At 41.4% G+C, this 23,341-nt stretch overlaps 1 gene segment (V, D, J or C); it reads left to right on the top strand.

Annotated features, from left to right (window-relative positions):
- The first annotated feature begins 4,372 nt into the window (after positions 1 to 4,372).
- On the top strand, positions 4,373 to 19,835 carry LOC104536730. The segment is given in 6 exon segments: positions 4,373 to 4,384; positions 8,685 to 8,781; positions 17,330 to 17,593; positions 18,060 to 18,107; positions 19,270 to 19,376; positions 19,830 to 19,835. Coding segments are annotated over 6 exon segments (534 nt in total).
- Positions 19,836 to 23,341: the final 3,506 nt, after the last annotated feature.

Consider the following 23,341-nt stretch of genomic DNA (forward strand, 5'->3'; position numbering starts at 1 on the left):
AAAGACAAATGTCAATCTCATCTGCAGGAGATGGTGTTTCCTTTCTGCTAGCTGTGGGGTTGTTGCAAAGCTGGCTCTGGCTGTGGCAATTTGCAGGGGCAGGTTTTGGCAAGCTCATCTTTGGGCATGGAAGCAGACTTTCTGTGAAACCCAGTAAGTAAATCTATGTTCACTGGCTTTCAGTGTTCCCCAAAGGAATGTATTGTTTTCCTCCCTTGATGTATATGGGAAATCTTGTACTGTTTCTGGAGTAAAAGTTGTGTGCAGTTTTTGTTAGTGGTTGTGTCACTGTGTGGCTTCAGCATCCAGCTGGAAAACTGCCTTTGGGAGTGGGACACAACTGATAGTGAAACCTGGTAGGTAGAAACCAAGCTTGAAAGAGTAAGGATTGGAAACTCATATCCCTTACTTGGAAATAAAACCAACTGAGCTGTGTTAGAAACAGGTGGAGTGTGTAAAGTGCGTGTGCATGTGTATGTGTTAGATACAGCAGTCACAACCAAGAAAGACTTTTTGAAGGTGTGCAGCATGTGCAGGAGAGTCCAGGGGAAGATATCTGCTTTTAGGGCTGTTTTTTAGGGATGAGTGAGGCATTGTGATCATAATCCTGCATCTTTTCTCTATGTGGGACAAGGATGCACTTGGGGGTCGTCTCCGTCAGGAGTGCACAGCTAGGAATACACAGCTTTGGAAGGAATAAGCTAGTGCAGGGGAGGCATGACTTACACGCTTTTTGTTGTGAAGGCAAACACTGTGTGACTAATTATGGCAACCTAGTCATCTTTGGAGGTGGAACTCGGCTAAGGATAAGTCCTAGTAAGTTTTAAAGCCTTTCAGTCCTCCACTTGGTAGAACAGTTTTGTTCTCATGACCTAGTATAACGAAGTGGAGGGAGACTGGTTCAAACTGTGTGTTTTCTGCTCTGCTTTGCCTGGTAGCAGCAGAGACCTTGATTTTAAAAGGCCATGAATTTACTCCTTCTGCTTATTCCTCCCAGCTCCTGCTCTCTGCCTTTCACATAAGCAGACCAGGGTCCTGAACCCTCTTACTAAGGATAGACATTCTGTGCCATGGCCATCTGTACCTATGACAGTTGGGGTGGGTTGCTGACGGCTCTGACCAGCAGAGCCCTGAGTGGGTGTCCTTTGCACTGCTAGAGAAAGGCCAGATTAATAGTGCTTTTGTTTGCACCAGAATCCCAGTAGTCATCCCTCCTGTTAGATAAGAGTCCCAAGAGACTGGAAAGGAGCCAATCCAGGACTGGAAGACACTGATCTCCTGGAGATTAGCTGTAGAATAACTGGCATGACAGATAATGGCTTTTGCTGGGGTGTGAAGGACTGTGTGAGCACAGGAGACTACATACTGACGCTTTGGACAGGGACACACCTGGTTGTGAAGCCCAGTGAGTACAACTGCTGCCCAGCTGGGGCTATTTCTTGTGCTCTGTTGCCCCAGGCCTCCTTTTCCAACACTCTGAGCACTTTTCTTTATCTGATTGGATCTGTCTAGTTTCTGGCTGGGTGGGCGGTGGTCTTTCCTGCATGTCTCTTCTTGGGATTGTGGCTCTTTAACTGTGGGGTGACATGCCACCTGCTTTCCTCCATGACAGGCTTTGGCTCAGGAGAAGGAGCACCAGTCCTCCAAAATGGGAGTTGTACCCATATGTCCAGTGGTGATCCTGCCATGTTGGTCTAAAATGACCCATACTGCTCTCAGTTTGCCTGGGATGGACAAAGTGGCCACACGACTGCTCCTAAGAGTTCTAGCTGCTCCGTGGGGAGGCTGTCCTATGTGACTGCATCCCAGTGGGGTTTGTGTAGCAGTGGGAAGCACTATCACCCTTCTGCTGCCCCTCCAAGCCTTGGCACAGTGGGACAAACATGAGGGGAGAGGTGTTGCTTCTGAAGTGGTTTGATGGGCTTTTTGTTATGGAAGGAAATGCTGTGTGATTATACTCTAGCTATGAGAAGCTGACCTTTGGCTCAGGGACCAGACTGTCTATCCAACCCAGTAAGTGTGCAGCTTTCCTGTGTCGTCTTTGTTCAAACTTCTTGAGTGTCCACTGTGGAGCCCTGTTAGGCGTATTTGTTGTATCAGTGTTGTGTTACAGACAGGAAGCTTAGGAACTGAACAGTGAGACCCAGGCATCCTTTGTCTGCTTCCAGATACCTCCATGTTAAGGGTTCAGTTATTCCTATATTTAAACAGTTGATTCTGCAGCATTGAGATGTGCACCATTTGATGGTCACTGATCGATCATCTCATAGCAGCCTCGGAAACCCACGGACACCCAAACCTGATGAATTTCCATGGGTTTCCTGCACAGAAACAGGCTTTTTGGATGCATGGTTACCTTGATTTGGGAAAAGCACTATGATGGGGGGGGAATTGTCACTCAGAGGTCTTAAAAATTAGGAAAGGGAAAGGGAAAGGCTTTTCTGAAAAGTGCAAGAGGGCAGCGGAATAGATTTTTTCACTTGTTCCAGGTAAGGATGCTGTTCTGGAGCCTGTGTCAGGGAGCTTTACTGTGGCCTGAATGCAGGTGCTTTATGTTTGCGATCATGTGCAGGGCTGAGAGAGACATTTTTGTAATGAAATGTGTCAGAGTGTGGATACTGCTTCCAAAGTCACTTTTGGAAAGGGAACAGTGCTTTCAGTAATACCAGGTAAGCATCAACTTGTCCTGGAAACTGGAATTCCTTAATTTTTGTCTTATTCTTAGTTGTTTTTAGGGGAATAACTTTGGGAACAGCAATTCTGGGAGACCTGCAATTCTCCAGGTGACCTTTAGACTTTGTGTGGCAGTGGGAAGCAGTGTGTGAGCAATGGTGCTTATAACAAAGTAACCTTTGCCTATGGGACAAGTTTGCTTGTGTTGCCCAGTAAGTGCTTGCTAACCAAGGCAGCAGTGCCTGTTATTTTTAAAGCTCACTGAGCTCCAGGAAACATGCACTATCTAACTGTCTTTCTCTCACCTTGGCAAAGTTTTTCCACTCTTTGGGCCACCCACTGGACAACCTGGCAGCACTATGAAGACAGAAGGGGAAGGACGTTTGGGAGGTGCCTCTTATTTCTGGCCTCAGCCCTGGTCTTATCCCACACAGGTAGACTGTCAATCTCTGCTCCTGCCCAGGGATCCTTCTATCTCCTGTCAACCTTCTGATGCCCCTCCTAGCCTAGACATGGCTGGGAAAGGTGTTGCAGAGAGGTGCTGCTTCTGAAGTGGTTTGCTGGGCTTTTTGTTATGGAAGGAAATGCTGTGAGATTCTGGTACTGGCTATGGCAGGATAACGTTTGGCTCAGGGACCCGACTGTCCATCCAGTCCAGTAAGCGTACAGCTTTCCTGTACTTTTCCATTTTTTCAAAAGCCCTTCAATGTCCACTGCAGCTCCTATAGACATTCTGGTTGTGTCTGGGTCACATTGCAGATGGGAAAGAGAACATAGGCACTATTTTAATATACTTTCATGCCTAGAAGCCTCTTGAGTGGTGGACTTCTGCTATTTGGAATACAGGCATGATTTAGGCCAGAGGGACAAATTGACTGACTTGTTCTCAGTACCTGTGTGTGGCTGTGGAAGGCTGTGGGGGATGTGTAAGATGGGTTTAGTTCTGTTCCCTACTTTTAGACTTTCAAGTATTTTGGGAAAGACTCAGTGCAAAGGTTTTCTGATAATTGTGTCAAACAGCTCTCAGTATGTAGATTGTTTTTCTGAGCATAACCAGGGAGATAAAAGCTTTGGATCATTATGATACTTGCTTTAAGCCTGGATAAGGGGTGAACAGTGAAAGGAGGAACCTAATGTGGCTGAGCAGACAGCCAGAAGTGGAACCCTCAAAAAAGCCAAGCATGACTGAATTAAAACAAGCCCTCCAACACTGTCTGAAGTGTCTGGATGAAGAAGCCCATTTGCAAAGAGCTGTCACATGGTGCTAGTAGCGGAGAATGGGGAAAATTTACATGGGGAAGTGGAACCAAACTTCTTGTTGCCCCAGGTGAGCTGTCTCTTCTCTGAGTCTAGGTGGACTCAATATAGATGACACTGTGCTCTAGCTTCAAAAAAATAATAGTGTAGTGTCCCTGTGGAGCAATTAGGGATGGTTTCAGTATTCCCTGGAAAGAAGTGTTAGACTTCTTATGGAACCAATGTGCACCAGAAAAGCATCCATCCTGGGGAAAGGAGGCAAGTGAAAAGTGAAAACAAGTAAGTGAAATACAAGAACAGAGATGTAAAAAATAATCCAGTGTTCCTTAGTGAGTGATGCTAGTTTGGATTTGTCAAGGATGGAGGTGGAAAGGGAATTGCCTTGCGGCCCTTGCTTGTACTATTAATGAGACTGTAGTGCAGGGAGAAAGAAGACTAAGCGATGGATGTGGAGGTAAGAAGTAAGGCATTGCAAGTGCAAGTGTGTAAGAATGGAATGATTTCCTTGAGGAACGTTTTTCTGGTGGATAGGAGTATACAAAGGTTTTTGCTGTGGCAAACACCAACGTGTCTATGAATACCTACCAACTTACATTTGGACATGAAACCAGCCACATGGTAAAACCAAGTAAGATTTCTAAGACTTGGGACATTGAGTTATGCAGAGGAGAAATTCAATCCACCCAAAGACAAGGTTAGTGCCTGCTAAGAGAGCAGCAAAATGCAGTTGCAGAAGGCTGTTGCCAGAAAGTAATGACAGTGATCTCTTAGTTCCTATTACATCTGTTGGATATTGTAAAACAGGCGGGACGGTTTGTAGAGCAGTGATGTAATTTTCACAAGCTGTGGAGCTTTCCTGTGAGAGAACACTTGAAAACTAGAAACTACTCTAGGGCCACGGAAGGTATTTTATCACTGTGAGTAGTTTTGTGCTTGCAGCATTGTCTAAACGAGGTCTGTGTTGTGATTTTCCTGTGAGGGAATACTTAACAACTGGCAACCTCTGTAGGTGCACAGAACTTATTTTTTGCAGTGTGACTGGTTTCACACTTGCAACATTGTCTAGGCAAGCTGTATGTCATGATTTTTCTTCCAGAAATTTAATTAGCTCATGTTTGGAGTAGGAACTAACCTCCTTCTTTCTCCAGGTATGTGAACTTTGCACATTAAGTAAATGTCTAACAATCGGTTAGGTACACTTAGGTTTGGAAATTATTCACACAAAACTCTGTCGTCTATTTCTTCCTTTCATCTGGAATAAAATTATGAATAAGAAACTTGATTCCTAACTATAAAGAAGTTAGGATTTCCCAATAGCTGCTTGGATTTGGAGATATGCAATAAAACAACATGTAAAAAAATTTTAAATTGTGAGTATATACTCACACCTAAGAATCTTTTCTGAGCATTTCAATCAGGAATCTGAAGTAAAATTTTTCACTACTCAGTAATTAAATACCAAATAAATATTCAGCCAGAATTGTAGACTCTTCAGAAGATTTTTGACTTTCAAAAAAGAAAAAAAAAATAATTAAGAAAACTAAAAGGCTCTTAGGAGACTGCCAAAAAATGCTTTTCCTTCCATTGTAACACAGTGAAAGGAACTGTAAATATTTCACCTGTGGCTTAGATGTTATTTCTGCTTTCTAAGAACTTAAATTCCATTTTATCTTTGGGATGTAACGGTCTAAGTTTTGCATGAATAATGACAGTGAGGTGCCATAGGTACTTGCATTTTGTTTGCTCATTAACTTATGGATTAACTTTGATCTTATTGTTCCTGTAGTTTACAAGCTTTTCAGGGACAGGGATCTTTAATGAGTTGACTTTAGGGACTCTGGGCTTCACAGTAACCAGTAAGTGAGGTTTTGATGCACTGTGCCCTGATGTCTGTGTTGTCATGAATGCATTTTTCCATTTACATACCTCGGTTTACAGGGCTTTCAGCATGCTAAGCCAGTTTTTCCCATGGAAAGCTTGCTAGTTGTGTGAACTGGGAGGATGCATTTGGACAGCCTTGGCTAAATTAGTCAAGTTTGGCTCCAACCGGTTTCTTTCTGTGGTTTGGTCTTGGAGTTTTTTGTAGCTGTTTTTTCCATTTAGTAGCAATGCAAAAATACAATCTTCTGTGAATACATGGCCTGAATTCAGATTCTGGTATTTAATGTTTATGCATTATTCTCTTCAGCCCTTTTCACAATAAAGATACTATTGGTGTTCTTCTGCTATCTAGGGCAACTAAGGTTGCATGATAGGAGCTCACAGTTGATAGTGGCACCTCCCCTCAGGGTGAAACTCAGCAAGTATTAATACAACCCGAATTGCAAACTGAAAAGGAGGATGGATATTGCAAGGGAACAAAGCAGAAAGGTAACATAGACTGGTTGGACTAAATTAGACAACTGACATGAGAAGTATTTGAGTGTCCAGTAGAGAGACTTCTAGACATACTCGGTTTTTTTCTGGATTACTTTTCATAAGGGAAGGAGAACATAGGTGGTATTTCATTTAAGGCAAATGGTGAAGAAGTGTGTCTCAGAATGTGATCTTGCATGAAATTCCCACTCGTGTGGCTCAGGGAAGAGGCAGCAGTCTCTCAAAATGGAGTATGTACTCATAGGTCTAACGGTGCTCTTGATACCACAGACAAATCACAGTGGGATCTTCACTCCAGGATACAGCTGATTATAGGTGAAAGTCAACCCTGTCTAGTTGGGCTGTGGATGCCCAGCTTTGCCAAGTATTTGGGAAGGTTGCTGCTGAGACAGGAAATCCTGTGTGATCATAGGAGCCAGTGTGTGTCTTTAGCTCTGGAACAAGACTCACCGTTAGGCCATGTAAGTCCACTGCTCCTGTGCTTTCTTTTCTTTATGGACTTTCTTGGGGTGATTGAAAGCAGCAGTGTGACTGGGTGTTTGGTCATTTCCGTGTGATCATATCTAGAGATGGACTTTGCTTTAAGAAATGTGCCAGCTTGGTCCAAAATGAGCCTTCTTGCTCTTAGTTTGATTGGGGTATACAAAGTCACCACTTGCCTGCTGGCAAATAACCCATGGGAAGACTGTCTTACGCCAATGCATCGCTCTGGGATTTCTGTTGCAGTGGGAAGCACTGTCATACTTCTGCTGCGCCTCCTAGATTTGGCATGGCTGGGCCAAGGCTTGGGGAGAGGTGCTGCTTCTGAAGTGTCTTGTTGGGTTTTTTGTTATGGAAGGAAATGCTGTGTGATTATACTCGGGCTTCAGCAAACTGACCTTTGGCTCAGGCACCAGACTGTCCATCCAGCCCAGTGAGTGAGCAGCTTTCCTATATCTCCTTTGTCAAAAGTTTTTGAGTGTCCACTGTCGTGCCCTGTTACATATACTTGTTGTGTCTGGGTCACAGTACAAATGGGAAGGAGAATATACGCGGCCTTTCATTTAATGCACATGATGTAAGCAAGCAGGGGAGTCTCTACGCTAGTGGGCATGCACAGCAGCTCCCCTTTGGATGAGCAACTTTACCTGAAACAGTTTCAGGAAGAGATTTCCCCATGTTCTGTGTAGTAGCACTGTCTTTGAGCCTGTTGAATCAGAGAGCTTTGCCACAGCTTTTTGCACAAGGTCATTTGCAGGGCTGACAGGTACATTTTTGTAATTAAATGTGCCAGAGTTTTATGGTGCAGAGAAAGTCACTATTAGAAAGAGAATTGTGTTTTCAGTTGCAGCTTGTAAGTTATCAGTTGCACTGGAAACTGGAATTGCTTCATTTTTCTCTTCTTCCTTATTTTTCACCTATGAAAAATTTATGAACTGAACTCTGACACCTAAGTGTTCCTTGTGTTCTTCCAGATACCTCCATGTCAAAGTTCCAGTTAACCCTGTCTTTAAACAGTTACTTTTACAGCATTGAGTTGTGCACCATTCAATGATCAGTGACCAGTTATCTCACAGCAGCCTTTGAAACCCACAGATGCCCAAACCCAATGTATTTCCATGGCTTCCCTGCATAGAAGCAGGCTTTTCAGGCACATGGTCACCCTGATTCTGGGCAAGCATTACCATGGGTGGGAGTTGTCACTCCCGGGTCTTAAAAAACAGGAAATGCTGTTTTCTCTGCAGTTTCGTTGTGGGAAGTTTTGCTGTTCTTTTTCCATTTTCTAGCTCAGATGCAAACTTCTTTGAATGCATGGCCTGAATTCAGTTTCTATTATATGATATTTCTACATTATTCTTTACAGTCCTCACAATAATACTACTATTCAGGTTCTTGCGCTATCTATGGTAACTCAGGTTCTCTGTGGCTCTGGATAATGGAAAATTGACTATATATTTCACTTACGGAGTGCTTGCCTGTGTGTGTAGGTCTCACATCAGTGCTGAATCTGAGCTGCTGTGGAAGACAGTTCTAGAGAGGATGGAAGGGAGATTTCTGTTGTGTGCTGAACCACTGTGAAGAATCTGGGGCATGATACCAGCTCACATTTGGTATTGGCACCTCCTCTCAGAGTGGAACCCAGCAAGTAATCATCAATACAACATGAATTGTAGCCTGCTAAGGAGGGTGGATATGGCAAGAGAACAGAACAGAGAGGTAACACTAAGTAGGTGGTGGACTAGTGTCAGGAATGATTAAGGAGTCAGAAAAATGTGGCTGAAGGAAGAGTTTATTTCACTGCATGTACTGAGGAGGTGGCCAATAACGTTGGTTAGGTTATTCCAATAAGAATCTTGCACTGCCATGTTCTCAAGTCTTAATCCAGCATATATGCATAGCAGCACACCATTTTGCAAAGCAAAGTGTCACAGTGTAATACTGTGAATTATGGCAAACTTACATTTGGAGCTGGAACCAAACTCACAGTTTCTCCAGGTATGTCTGAATACTCAGGTGTGATTCTTCTTGAAAGTATTTTTTTCAGTTTGCAAGTTATTTTGCCTGTTTCATCACTTCACAACATATTATGAATAGGACAATAAATTTTCAACTGGCATAATAGCAAGTTATTTCCATGACTGCATATATATTTTCCTTTCTGTATTGCTGAAGATGAATGGGCTAATGCAGAACTTTTACATATGCAAGAGGATTTTTATTGGAAAGTCAGCAGAAAGTGGACTTCCAAATTAAAAATCCTCATGTAAGGTAGAAGGAAAAGGAAACAGTGAAACTCAGGATGAGTCAGCAAAGTGCAGAGTGGTGAGTAGTCTCATAAAGCTGTAGCAGGTAAAAAGGACTTTTAAAGTATGTAAGTGCTAATACTTTAAGATAAAGACTCCTAATTGTATGTTAATGCAAAATTCACATTGAGCCTTTGCTTTGCAGATCCTCATAAAGCTGTAATGATAGGGGGTGGGTGTCTTTCATATTGTGAAGCATTATATAAATATTGGAAGCTCAAGAAGCAAGCTTATCCTTGAAAATGATAGCTAGCTTGTAGTCACAGTCGACTAACGTTGAGTTCTGCGAAATTACTTTGGCCTTCAACATCCACATGAAGTTTGAGCACATTCAAAGTAAAGCTCTGAAACAGTTGGAGAACAGTGTGGCAAGTCTCAAAAGCTAGGGGTGGAATAGATACCCAGATGGAAGGGAAATATGCCAAGAAGCAAAGTTCATTACTGAATGACTTTTGTAGAAAGTCTAGACTTCTGTGTCTCTTACCACAAAATAATTTTCTCCTGACAAAAACACATGGAGAAAATAGGGCTTTGGCAGTTGCTGCCACAAGGCAGTTGCTCAAAATGTCTTAAAAGAATCCCCCTAAAACTTCACACCTCTTCTCTTGTCTGAAACTCTTTGGAAAATGGAAAGAAAGGAAGGCAGATCCTGAGACACCAATATTTTTAATAAATGTATCAATTTTTCCAAGTTTCTTATGAATACTTTTTGAACCATTTAATATCTAAATGCTTTGAGTTAACACTTGAAAAGTAATATTTCTGTTTCTTTAAATGGTAGTGATTGTTAAGATAATTTCAAAATAATTTTATTCAGCAACATATAGAAACTATTAATTCTGAAAACCTCTGGAGAAATTCCACATATTTCAAATGACCTTCATGACCTTGTTCAAAAACATCTGAGAAAAATAAGAATCTCAAGTTTATATGGAGTTATCAGCAAGCTAAACGAGCTATAAATCAAGACTTTGCCTGAGTTCATTTACGTGTCCCCACATCTAGCATTATGGTCATGTTTGTATGCAACTGCTTCAGATCTCACCCTGATCACACTGTAGAACCTAAGAGCTTCCTGAGTGCATACTGAAACTTCAGTGGTTAATGGTAGAATAAGCAATGGCGTCCCTACCACAAAGAAATTGTATACCAAAAAGGGTGCTTTCTACTTAAAAGCTTAATGGCGAATTTTCTCTGGAATCACTCTTGACTAATTCAGATGGCAAATCCAAGAGAATGGGATTATGTACTACATCATTGATGAGGTGAGCTGTGAGGTAACAGCAAAAAAACTTTTTGAGAGAGGAGTCTGACTGGCAGACTAAAGTCTGAAGAATAGAACCTGTGATGCAGGTGGCTTTCAGGAAGCAATGGGATAAATTTGATGGAGAGGGATATTAAGGAACAGCTGTTTGGGAATTTGAAAGATGCAAAACGCTACATGAAAAGAAAGTTAGACAGAAGAAAAATCCTAGATAGATAGATCTGTCCAATCGTAGAGATAAGTAGGATTTCTTCTGGTGAAATATTTCATTGTTGAAGGTTCCATTCCAAACCACTCTGGATATCGTAGAGGCCAGTGCTATTGTGTGACTATTGAAGTAGTTACAAACCCACATTTGATTCTGGACAAGACTTCTGTTTTCACCAGGTACATTTGTCTTGATTTTTTGCTTAGTTTGCAAGATTATAACGGATTCACACCAAGATCTGGGAAATGGCAGCTGTTAAAGCTATACTACTCTGAGATCTCATCTTAACCAGTGGAATTCATTCCATGACAGTTGTCCAAGCAGTCTTCAATGAGACAGCTGCTGATAGGCATGTGCTTTCAGTGCTCTTCAATCAGTTGCATTCCTGTGATTCACTAAGATAAGCCTGGTTTCACTCTTCTGTCAAGTAAGTCATGTGGATTTGTTCTCTCCTAAGAGTAAATCCATACCACTTCCATTGGCCTTGAGAAAAGTCATGGATGAAATAAGTCAGAAGAAAATCTATTGAAATACAGGAATGGCTATAATATCTAGAAAATGTCCACTTATGGTGATTATCACCATTTTATTTGGTCTTTGCTTGTAGCAGAATCCCACCAAGGAACAGTATATTCTTAACATTCTTAGTATTAATGTTGGAAAGTGAATTAGGCTGCCTTTTAGCTGGTTAATTTGATGTACAGATACTGCATTATCCACAAATATTGCAAGTGGATTCTGTGTGCACCTGGGATTTGAAACCAGATTTGCTGAGATGTCACAGCTACAAGGTCATACTTAGCGGAGAAGGCTACATACTTGGCAGTGGAGAAGGCTACAAGCTGACGTTAGGAAAAGAAACCTTTCTGGTGATCAAGCCAGGTGGGAAGTAAATAGGGGAACATTTAGGAGAAAACTTGGACTAAAAGGCACACTGAAAGCTAATTTTAGGTGATGTTACAGATGCAAACCCACAGATTGTTCCTAGTATTGCCTCAAAAGGTGTAATACACAATTGTATGCAGTTAATAAATGAACTTTTTTCATTTGATCTCCCTGTTTCTGATCCTGATAATTTTCTAGTAGAATTTTCTCGTACTTTGATGGTGACTTAAATCAATGTATTTCATCATTGCTCCCTTAAGTTATTCTCTGCTACAGAATGTCTGTTGACCTGGTTGTCTGTATGAGTTGGGAAAATCTGTCTACATTTTTGTAGAGGTTGACACCATTGTGCCAATCAGGAAAATGTGAAACTCACATTTGGAACTGGGACACAACTTCTTGTTACCCCAAGTAAGTTTGAGTTTTCTGTTCCATATTAATACCAGGATAGGCAAATAATTTGTTCACTGGGTAGATGGGCTAGGACTTTATTGGAAGCTTTCCTTGACAAAAACTATTTGGAAGAGAGATGCTGTCTTTGAATCCAGGGAGCGTTTGGCTATGGTGCAGCAGTGACACACTACAGAAAAAAACAGCTAGAGAAGATGGTAATGCTCACACAGGTTTAAGAGTTGCAGCAAGGTGCAGTCATGCATAGAGTGCTGCAATCAGTTCACACGTGGCTGGATGCTACATAACAAGTTTAGCAGTTTTATAGAGTTTCTGGCTATTAAAGTTTTCAGTCTTGATTCGTGCTTCTTTAAAATAAAAATTATTCAATGTGTGGAGCTTATTCTGATCACTGGCTTAGAGACTGCATTTTCTAACTCTTAGCCTAAGAGAACATGTCATAATCTTTTGTCTTTAAAATCTGAAATTACAGTCCCCTTCCATATTTGTAAAAACTGATGTTACAGTATGAGCAGTCAGGAACTAGAAAAATTGTATTTAGAAGGGGAACCAAACTTGCCATGATGCATGGTAAGTCTCTTTCCTTTCATCGGTTATATTTTGAAATGCTTTAGAAACTGGAAAAGTTGTAACGAAATTTTGAACATCTTTGTGTGTTATCCTCTTGTGGACAGCTTTCCTACATATTTTGGATGAGAAGCCATTAGAATATGCAGCTGGTAGGCAGGAATTTGTTGCAAAGGCCTTTTGTTGAGTGGGAAACTGAAAGATACAGCAAATTTGTGTTTGGAAGAGGACCTAGATTTAAAGTAAACCCAGGTGAGTACAAGCACAGGCTATGAAGTTATGAAGGCAGGAGCAGTGGCCACAAGTCAGTGTTTCTGAAGAGGTCTGACTTTATATGGAATAAACAAATTCTCGATGAAGACTAGAGGGAGGAGTGAAGGCTGAAAGAAGATGAACCAAGGATTATTTCTCAACAGGGTACTTGTGAAGATGGGACACAGAGATTGGGAGTAGTGGGAAATGAGACAACATCATCAATTTCTTAAGTTAATGATCTTGGTATAACATTAACTTCTGAGTCCTGTCAGACAGTAATAGTGTTTGTGCAGTAATTATAAATAGGAAAATATTAGCCTAGGCAGAGATAACTTTATTTTACAGATGCCAGAGTCTGCATTTTTGCCTTAGACTAAGGGGGGAAAAAATCAGAGAAAGCTCTGGGTTTATGTTTAAGTTAAAGTTTCACACTGCATTGGAAAGAAATTTCCCAGATGACTTTGGCTATGGTATTTGCAATGATTCAAACTGGGGTGCGTGGGATAGTGGAGAAAAGTAATTTCTGGAAATGGCACAATGCTATCTATGACCCCAAATAAGTTATCTAATTAAACTCATTATATAGACTGGTCAGGAACAGATATAATTTTGGTGTGAAATAGACATCTACATCTGAGGCAATTCCACAAATGAAAGATCAAAAATTCTTCTGACTTTTTTATATCAACAAAAAAATTATCTTCTTCAACCTGTTTTTATAAAGTGATTTTAGGTTGATTCTTCTGAATGTGTTTTTTCTCACTCATTAAACAAATGGGATTTTTTTTTGTCTGGTACTACGTTAATAGTTAATCACTAATTTAGAAAGTTTCTCTTTTTTTTTGGAGTTGAAATTATTTTACTGAGTGTTGAAATTTTTTGAATTGAGGGTTGGACTGGATTACCTTTAAAGGTCCCTTCCCACCGAAACCATTCTAGGATTCTATGATTTTATTTTTCTAGAAACTAAATCTCTGGCATATCAAGTTGAAAACTGGTTCTGGCAATCAAAACCCGCTCTGATTTTGAAAGAAAAAGCATGCAAAATGTTGTGTGAAAATTATAGAGGTTCATGAGTAGCCACTTCAGTTCTTTTGTTTCCACACGATTGTTACACAGATGGGTTAAGCTATTTCATTCACCTGTGAGCTTTAAAGAATGGTTTAGAAGAATTGCTCCTTCTGACTGCCAAAAATCTTTCCTTTACAGTTGAAGCAGGGAAGCAGTAGAGGAGATCATAGTAAATCTCTCCTGCAGTTTATGTTATACATGAATAAATCTATACATGACCATAAACAGGGTATTGCTTCCCAGTATGAAATTTAAGAAAACTTCACCTCAACTTCTCCTTAATGTGAACACACTAGAAGCACAGGATTTATCCTATTTTGGTACAAGAGAACTATTTAGTCCATTGAACACTTGATTTCTCCTCACATACTGAGTATCTTCCTCTATTAATTCACCTTTAGTTTTAGTTCAGCTAGAAATCTTCCCCTTTAAAGATTTGTGAGAAAGATCTTGGGTGGTTTTGGTAGTTTTACTTCCCCAAGCATAATTACAAAGGCAATGACAAACTCATTTCTGGGATAGAGACCAGAATTGGTCCCCATGAATATGCAAAGAAGCATATTCACATTTGCAAATACTGAATCTCTGCACAGAGTCCTTGTACCTGGGATGACTTGGCTGTTGCTGGACTAGGACCTGGCTTCTTTCGTCTGAGTGGCTCCAGACAAGCACTGGAAGTCTAGAGTAGGGTACACATGTTAAATGTGGACATCTAGTCTTGCTTTAGACATCCTAGCATCCATGCAGGGCTGGCAGATTTCATAAACGACCTCTGGCAGACCTTTTGGAACCTCCATTGAAGGACAGTCAGCAAACATCACTAAAGTGTTTGTTAAGTCACTGTAGTTGCTCCTCTGGGGTCAAGATTAGCCTGTGTGAGGGTGTGAGGGGGTATATATTCCTTCTGAGTTGGGGGATAACTCCAAGTTGACTCTAGCTGTGGGATATCTTGTCTCAGGCTGAGGAATGGTAAGAGGATGAAAGAAAGAATTCTGTCACACCAATTCCAGTCTGACCAGAAATTCAGAGACTTTGCTTTGAAGGAAAGGGAGAATGAGATAAATCTCTGTACAATACAAGCTGTGTGTTGAATCAGTGCAGGATTTCTACTGCAGCTTGTTTGAAAAAAAATACATAGGTCTCAGTCTGATGTTGGAACAGGCTGCTTCTGCTCTCTCCCTGAAATCAGCCTCTAGAGTTGAAGTTCTCTGTAGACTGGTCAGGAATAGCATTCAAACTGCTCCTATTCTTCCACCTGGAAACCTTCAGTAAAGATTAAATTAGGCAGAGTAGATGGCTTAGAATATCATGATCTACTTCTCAATCTTTTCTGTAAGTACTGGTCATAAATGTCAATACAGCAGCTCCAACACATCCGCCAACTCATTATGACAGAATAACAGGAAACACAGGTCACAGTGCTGTGGTTATAATAGCTGATATTTACCAAGACTGCTATCTGCACACTTTCGTAACTGCAAAAACACAAAGGAACTTATCGGAAAAAGGCTCTAGTACCAGAACAAAGCCAGCAGCCACTCTGAGCAAGAATGAGAAATGTGTATTTTGCAAAACAAGTGCTGCTGAAGCTGCAAAAAACCCCCAGACCATATGTGTTTACCTGCTCAAGATAAAAGCATTGCATAGACTGAAAGGGAGAAGATACCCTAATTTGGATAGAGGTGGATAAGTAGATCTTCAAAAAGCATGGTACTCATTATGAGAGAGAAGCAGAACAGTGCTCTCAATTCCTCCTCTTCTCTTTCATATCCATGTACTTCATGACAATGATGTACCCTGGTTCATCTGTATTTTATATGAGGATCTACCATGAAGCTTTTTATCTGCTCCTGTCTTCCTCTACCTAACAAATAATCACTGAAATCTATTTCCAAAACAGTAACTGGGAGTATGGGAAGTGGGGAGTGGGGCTGAGGGAGTCATAATATACATTAGACTATATTCTGTATAGCTGGGAAAGAGAGAGTCTCATCAGGCTTTTCAAAGCCAGGACAAAGCTGGGATAGGTGAACTGCAGTTCAAAAGAAGGGCCAGAGAATGAAGCATTAGGCTATGTGGATTAGTTTATTTTCTCAGATCATACTCATAAAGAAGTATGGCTACTTCTCTAAGGTCCTGACAACTGGCAGTTGAACAAATGAGAAGCATTTATCTTGGTGATAAAACTACGGACTGCACTTCAATAAAATTTTGAGACAGTTTCTAGAAGTCAAGATTTAGTCCAAACATCCTCCATGGAAGGAAATTAAAACTTCTTCATCTGGGAGTGAAGTTGTCTTTAGTATTTCTACGACACTTATCAGTGTGGTGTGTGAACAGGGACAAAGCAAATATTAATCTAAACTCAGCTCTACACAATAACACTTGGTCAGTTTATAAATGTGAACTGAAGCTCCAGTTCAAACCTTTGATTATGGAGTCCAATGGAAAACGCAGTCAGAGGGTTGCCAAGAATCCCAAATCTGCATCTTGGCTACAGTATGTCTTTAATGATATTTCATCTGTTCATCATTAGAGTACTGCAATACCCATAACACCATACTATTATGCATGTACAAAGATTTAGAAAAGCACCTTCTCAAAGAAACAGGCTTCAAAAGTGGGACAAGTTGAAATGTATGCTTAGAGTACAAGTTTACAAAGCTAAATGTGGAAAGAAGAGTTTAACCACAGGTAGTGTTTTGATACATGTGGAAAATTCTAGTTTTATCGACTTGCTAGCAGAATTTGAAGTAAGAAAACAGAAATAAACCCCAGGTCTTTTATATCTGCAGACTTTAGTTCCCCAAACCTCTCTTCTGCAGGATAAAATTTAGTAAAAAATCCTTGGACTGCACTGTCAGGTGGTGGAACATGAAATATTCATTTGTTTCATCTTTTTTGCCTTAAATGGAAACACATGTTCCTACTTTGTAGTGGCTGTCCTAGGCTTCTCCTATGTGGATCCAGTTAGCTAGACTGGTGGTAAATGTGGACACCCCTAAGAACTGTCAGTTTATCCACTGTCCCTCAGAACAGGTGGAAGCAGTGGTATTTTGAATGTCAGTAGTGGATTTGACTACATGTTTGCAGAAAAGGTAGAATGACACTCGGCTGCTCAGTTCTCTCCAGACACATTACATCTTGTAGCAGTGAAGTAAGAAATGAGTGCTCTCTCTGCCTGTTACACATATTTCTGAATGGATTCAGGCCAAGGTCCAAAAGGAAGCCCAGCCTGCAGAGTAGAGTGGAATGTGTTGTTACAGAAAGGAATGACCAGGTTAGATGTGGACATCTAGGATGTGGATGCCCCATAATTACCATTTGAGATGCTCTGGGGATTCTGCCTGACCACTCTCTGTCTCCCACACAACACAAGACAACATAAGTCTCATGTAGCTTCTGCATCCTCTACTGTGGATGTCTTGGTTCTCTAAAGATGTCTTAGCACAATATCCTTATGATCAGGCAACTTCCCACTGGAATCATGGAAGAACCTCCATACCTAAGTGTCTGTATGTTAAGACTGAAGGAACTATGACTGTGTACTCTCATCCAGTCTCTCTTTTCCATTTTCAGATGTTACTCCATCTCCTTCAGTCTACAGGATGGTCTCTAAAGATGATGAGGACTTGGAAATGTGTCTTATCACAGATTACTCCCCAGAAAAGCTTACTTTTGACTCAGCTAATATGTCAACAAATGTTGTTGTGGAGGTGGCAACGCCTGAGAACAAACATGAAGCAAGCTACCTGTCAACCTACTGGGCCAAGAAAGATAAAATGCAGTGTGGTGCAAATCACGAGGGCTTTGGAGAACTGGAGGGCGAGGATCCTGAAAGTGGTAATAGCCCATTCATTCATTGTTGGATGCATGCACTGGGCTAGAGATATACACTGATCTCTGTGCTATTAGTATGAGCAAGGCTTGTGCACATCTCCCAGCTCTACAAGCAATGCTGAATTATGCTCTCAAAATCCAGAGGAACATTGTCTTGTTGCCTCTGTTTTCTTTTGCCTTCCTTCTTGGTGGAAACAGGTAAGGGTCAGTAGACTGATACCATCACAGCAAAGAGATCTTAAAATCACACCATGGGAGATTTAAAGCTTGAAATTCCTTTGTCTGCTGGGACACTAAAGTTTAATTAGATCATATTTTATGTTTGCCCTGAAAACAGCAGAAATGGGTGTTTATGGGAGGATTTACAGGCCAGAAACCCTAATCCAGCCCTTTTAAGTACAGACATCTTTATAAGCTTCTGAAGAAGTATATTTCTGTTAATAATTACATTTATTGTTACTACTTGCAGGTGCCAGTGCTGTCTGTGTTACAGGGGTGTCTCTACACTTCAGGACAGGTAAGTACACAGCACTTTAGGAGTAAAGTTTGGCCTGATTAAAGGAAATGTCTTCTCAAGTTTTTGCTAATGTACCCTGTTTGCAGAATTCCTGTTGGAGCAAAAAGCTCGGACAGGAAATTTCCAAAAGGGCCCCACAGAATTTAAATATCAAGGCTGGAAGTCACTAGGTTAATGTAGTCTTCCAGATCTGAGCTGGTAATTTTATGTGACTGGTGTAGCCAGTGCCTACATGCTCCTGCTAGGACCAGCCAACAACCACTCCACATCATATAATGGGTTAAGATACTGATATGAGTCAGCCTTACTGGATGCTTGATTGCATTTCAGACTTCAAAAGAGTTTTTATTTTTGGCTGCACAAACACGTAATGTGCCAAAAGATAAGCAGGTGTTTTCTGCAGTGTGTACTCAGAACCAGGGTTGCACTGAAGTTACGATGCATCTGAGCAAGCTTTGCTTCAGCTCATGGCTGTGGTAGTACAGCAGCCAGTGCTGGAGCCCAAGCAATTGCTGTTTCTGGTGGTTCAAAGAAGCTGAGCCTGCCTCTGCACTTGCCCCATTTGCAGAATAGCTGTACTTTTCCGATATTGCAGCCTTTCTGAAAAGAAACCAGTTAGCCTAATGTTTCCAAAAGATCACTTCAGAAAAATACTCATCACTAAATTTGGCTTATTTGATCAGTCATTTCAGAGACAATTTTTTAAAGATAAATATAAAATGACTTTTGATGACAGCTCTCTACTTCCCCAATATAGATCAATGTATTTGCAAATAAAAATTACTGAAGATTATTGAAAATTCAAATAGACTTTGTGTTCTTTGAATAAAATTTAACTTGCTTTCCTCTGCTCATTTAAAAAAAAATAAGGGAAGGAAGGAAGCCTCCAGCATCGTGGGCTCATAATACACTATATTGGTTGACAGACTTGATTATTTGCTAATTAAGTGGGTATTGGGTGAAAGCCTGGCCCTTGAATCACCAAGTGGAAGAAATGAAAGCTTCTCAGTGAGGCAGCCCTGCTCACTGTCTCCTTAGATGTCCTACTAGCTGACTCAGTCCCACGAGGTGGAGCAGCTTCATTAAGAAGTGCTTTTAAGTCTGTCTGGAAGTGAGGATGTCTCAGTTCTCTTGTGACTTTCATTCTCTGTTATTTTCACAGACGAAAACCTGAACATGCTGTCTTTATCACAGCTGGGCTTGAAAATAATTTTAACGAAAGCAATAATTTTTAATGTGCTTATGACAATGCTTACCTTGAAAAAAAAAGTGAGTATGCATCTGAATTAGTTCACTGGCTATGAATGTTCCTTCTCTCTGTAACCACTGTTTATGCAGTCTATTCATACACCTTTTGTCTACCAACAGTAAAATCCCTCCACTCCTTTGGCCACATAATTATTTTTGCCTGCTCCTCAAGTCTATTTCTTTTTCCTTTATCCTTGTAAGAATTAACATTTTTCTTCTTTCTAGACATCTCTCCCTTCTATTTCTACATTCATCTCTTTCCTTGTCTGCATTCATCCATCAGATTCACACCCTGACCAGCCTCCAGCTGGGAAAATTTGATAGTTACTGACTTTAAGATCTCAGACCTCACATGTTAGTTTTGGTCCCGTGTCTCTTTCTCCTCTTTCTACTACCTAGACATTCAAGTCTACATTTGTATAGCCACACCTGTATCACAAAAGATGATTTAACATACCTATATTTTTGTTACAGGAATGAAAGTAACCAGATGGTACCAGAAAAATCTGCTGAGTACCAGAGCATCATGTGCGAAGGGGCACACAGGCATTCCTATTGCAAGGGATGTCACTTGCTGTTTCTGTATATCACACCAGCCATTGCAGTCTAAATTGCTTTATTTGCATTGTAATAAATCTACTACAAAAATAAGCCTAAAATTCTCAGCATCCTGCTCCCTCGCATGCCTGATTCATTTAGCATGACAATGCCACTTTTTCAGTGAATCATAGTTTGCTATAACTAGAAATTGCCAGACATCATTATTACATGTGTTACAACAACACACAATTTCTGCTTGGGGCAGTGTTGTAAATATCACTTGAATGCGAATTCTTCATACTTTGATATCTTTCAGGTATGCATGTCTTAGAGTGCACTCCCACAGATTGCATTTCAGTTGCAAATGAAACACTCTTAAAAGCAGAGTCCTAATTCAAGGTGCTATGCACCATGTTCTGCTCTCTTTTGCTAGATCAGAGCAAGATGTCATTTTTTCCCCCATAAAAGATATGCTGCTAGGTCTCCCAGGAGCCCTGAATTCAGTGAAATTCTCACTTCATTATCACAGAAGAAAAGCATGGTTTTTACTACTTTTAAAAGTCTATCTAGCCTTAACATTTTCTGAATTTAAACCAGCTTAAGATTTGGCTTTGCATTTAGTAAAAATACAAACTACTTTTGGTCTTTTGGTTCAGTTCTAACAACCTTAGATTTCCTGATTTCTTTTTATAATCATTGCATAAAACTATACTGAAATATTTACCTATCCATGCATGCTCTCCCTGGAAACAGTACATTCGCGTGAAATTTGCGTGCTGCTAACTCTTCAATTGTATCAGCCACCACCCTGATGTCTTGGTATTCCTTTAAGCCTTTGGCTGCTATTAAATGATTCTTATAAAAAATAAGAAACTTTTTTTGTCTTTTGTATCTGTAATTTGAGGAACTTGTTTAGCCCTTCAGAGGAGCTTTAAGGATGAGCCTGGCCTTTGGGGTGAAGGAGGGAAGGGCCGTCTAGACTCTCCTCTTCAGCCTGACTTGAGCACCAGGCACTGTTGGCAATAACTGGCTGAATCCACTGCACCGGGGAATGGCTGCAAAGTCCCTTTCCAGAGCATCCTTGCTGTGGCTGGCTTAGAGGGAGGGGAACGGAGGAAAGCACCTCTCCTCCAAGAGTAGACTCTGTGCTACGTGAAGACAGCGGTGAAATATGGCTTGCCCACAGTGAGAGGCCTAGTCAGCAGTCCAGGTTCTTGAAGACAGATATCTACTGCTGTGGGGGACACAGGAGCCTGAAGTGTCCTGCCTCTAGAAGTCTTCCACTCCCAAGCATCTCTGGAGAACAAGATGCCTGCTTTGCATTGATGACACCAACCGACCAGCCTCTGTCTCCAGGATCAGTCTGTCACTGGCAAGAATGGGAAGGAAATTTTCTCCTTTTGTAACATCAATTTCTCCATCTTCTTCTGAAGGAGAAATATCTTCTCTGGAAGGGGAAATAATAAGGTTGCTCTGAAAGAAACACACCCTTCTTGCAAAGCCTGAACCTTGCTTGTACCTCATACCAGTGCCCAGGCTGAGTGGCAGGGAAAGCCTCGCCAGACCGGCAGGGGTGATTCCCCCTCTCAGGTTATTTCTTACCCTGCTGGATTCATAGCCATTGCAAGGAACTCTGATTTTGGAAGGACTCATGCTTCAAATACTTTTAGCCAAAAGCCCTGGTGCTTCATGTGGTAGAGGGTCCCCATGTGAAGACCATGCCAGCATTCCTACCACAGAATCTGACTCCACAGTGCCAAGCAGCAACACAATGAAGTCTCCTTGGTCTCCTGCCATGGTGCTGCTCCCTGACCACCTAGCAGGTGGACTGTCACAGGGTTACTGACCCCTCCTGCCAAAGAACAACTTTAAACTTTCCAGGTCTATTGCTTTGATTATTTTATAGTTCAGATGTTCAGGGACTCATTCTCTTGCCTCTTTCGACACAGCAGTCACTCTCTCTCCAACTGTAGAAAGCCCACAGCTCTTTAAATGCTATATCCCAGGCAGCTCTGGAAACTTACAGCTCTTGAAGCTCATGAGGTCTGCCACATCGCAGGGAAATAACTTGATGAAGCTGCCTAAACCATATTTTAATTACAAAGTAGGTCATTGCATTTCACAGATTTCCGACTGATTAAACTAATTCCAGAAATGGCCAGGGACATGGAAGAAAAGCTTCCATGTTCACTTAGCTTAAGCATCTTTTTTTAAAAATTAGCATCTGTCTTAAATTTTTCATGTTGCACTTCAAACCCACTCTTGGCTGTGTGGCCAAGGAGGAAGGACAGTGTGCTGTCTCTGTTTCCACATCTCACTTTTCCAGTGATATGATTTGCTGAGTGAGGGGATGAGTGTACAGATAAAGGTAAATGTTTTGACTAAAGTGACTCTTAGCATGTGTTCTGCAAAACACTGAATTCGTAAGTCTAGTTCAAAGATACTTTAGCTCTCCCACCACCACATTGTGCCCCTCCCCCGCCATTACCACATTGTGGTTTCTTGTTTATTTCGAGAAAGAAAAACCGCAGTGCAAAGCAAAGGCATGAAACGGTAACACGGTAGGACAGGATGTTGAAGGGGTCTCATTGCCCAGGTGAGGCAGGAAGAGGACGCACAACCAGTTCCATGATGTCACAATCAAGATCTGGGTCACCTTTTGATGCTCCACCATGTCCTACCGCAGAAACCACTTCCTCTGGAAAGTGGAGCACCAAACAGCGTGGGGGGAGCAGAGCTGGTGTGGCATGTGGCAAGGAGGAGGAGAAGCGTGTGGAAAAGAACAGCAGACGTTAGACCACAAGCCAAAGTCAAATGAGGTTAAGGCACCCTCCCTTCCTGCCCCCTCAACGCAGCCTGTTTATGAGTCTGAGGGGAGTTGTTTTGAGTGCAGCAGGCAAGAGTGAGCTATGTATAGCGTAGGCAGGGAAAAGGAGGGGAGAAAATACATTATAAAGTGAGGTGGGGAGAGATCTTAGAGGTGTGTAAGACTTCTGAATTTGCCAATAGGCCTCTGGACCCTATTATTTATACAGACAGTGAATCCAAGCAGAAAAATGCTTTCACTTCTCCTGACCTAAAAAAGAAGTTAGAAGATGGAGCAGGCCAGGGAATCCTCTGACACTGGCATGAAAGGAGATGTTGCCATGGTCCATCTCCAGCGCACCCTGCCCTATGCCGGCTTCTGCCCCCTAATACCTATCTATGAGCAGGAGATAAATTTGCATCTTTTCTAGGGATTTTGTTGAAGAAAACACTCTGCTCAACATTTGTCATTTCTCATTAAATATGGCCCTGTACACGAAACACCTGCTCTCCTTACCCTCTTCTGCAGCATGAACAGGGATCACCATCTTTATCAGGAGCAGAATCTGAAGATAACTACAGAGCTGTTGAAGCTTATTCAGATGTGAGAGTAGCTCTAACAGGCTCTGAATTGTAATGCT

This window comes from Mesitornis unicolor, unplaced genomic scaffold, assembly GCF_000695765.1.
Source record: "Mesitornis unicolor isolate BGI_N332 unplaced genomic scaffold, ASM69576v1 scaffold4732, whole genome shotgun sequence".
NCBI classification, from domain to species: Eukaryota; Metazoa; Chordata; class Aves; order Mesitornithiformes; family Mesitornithidae; genus Mesitornis; species Mesitornis unicolor.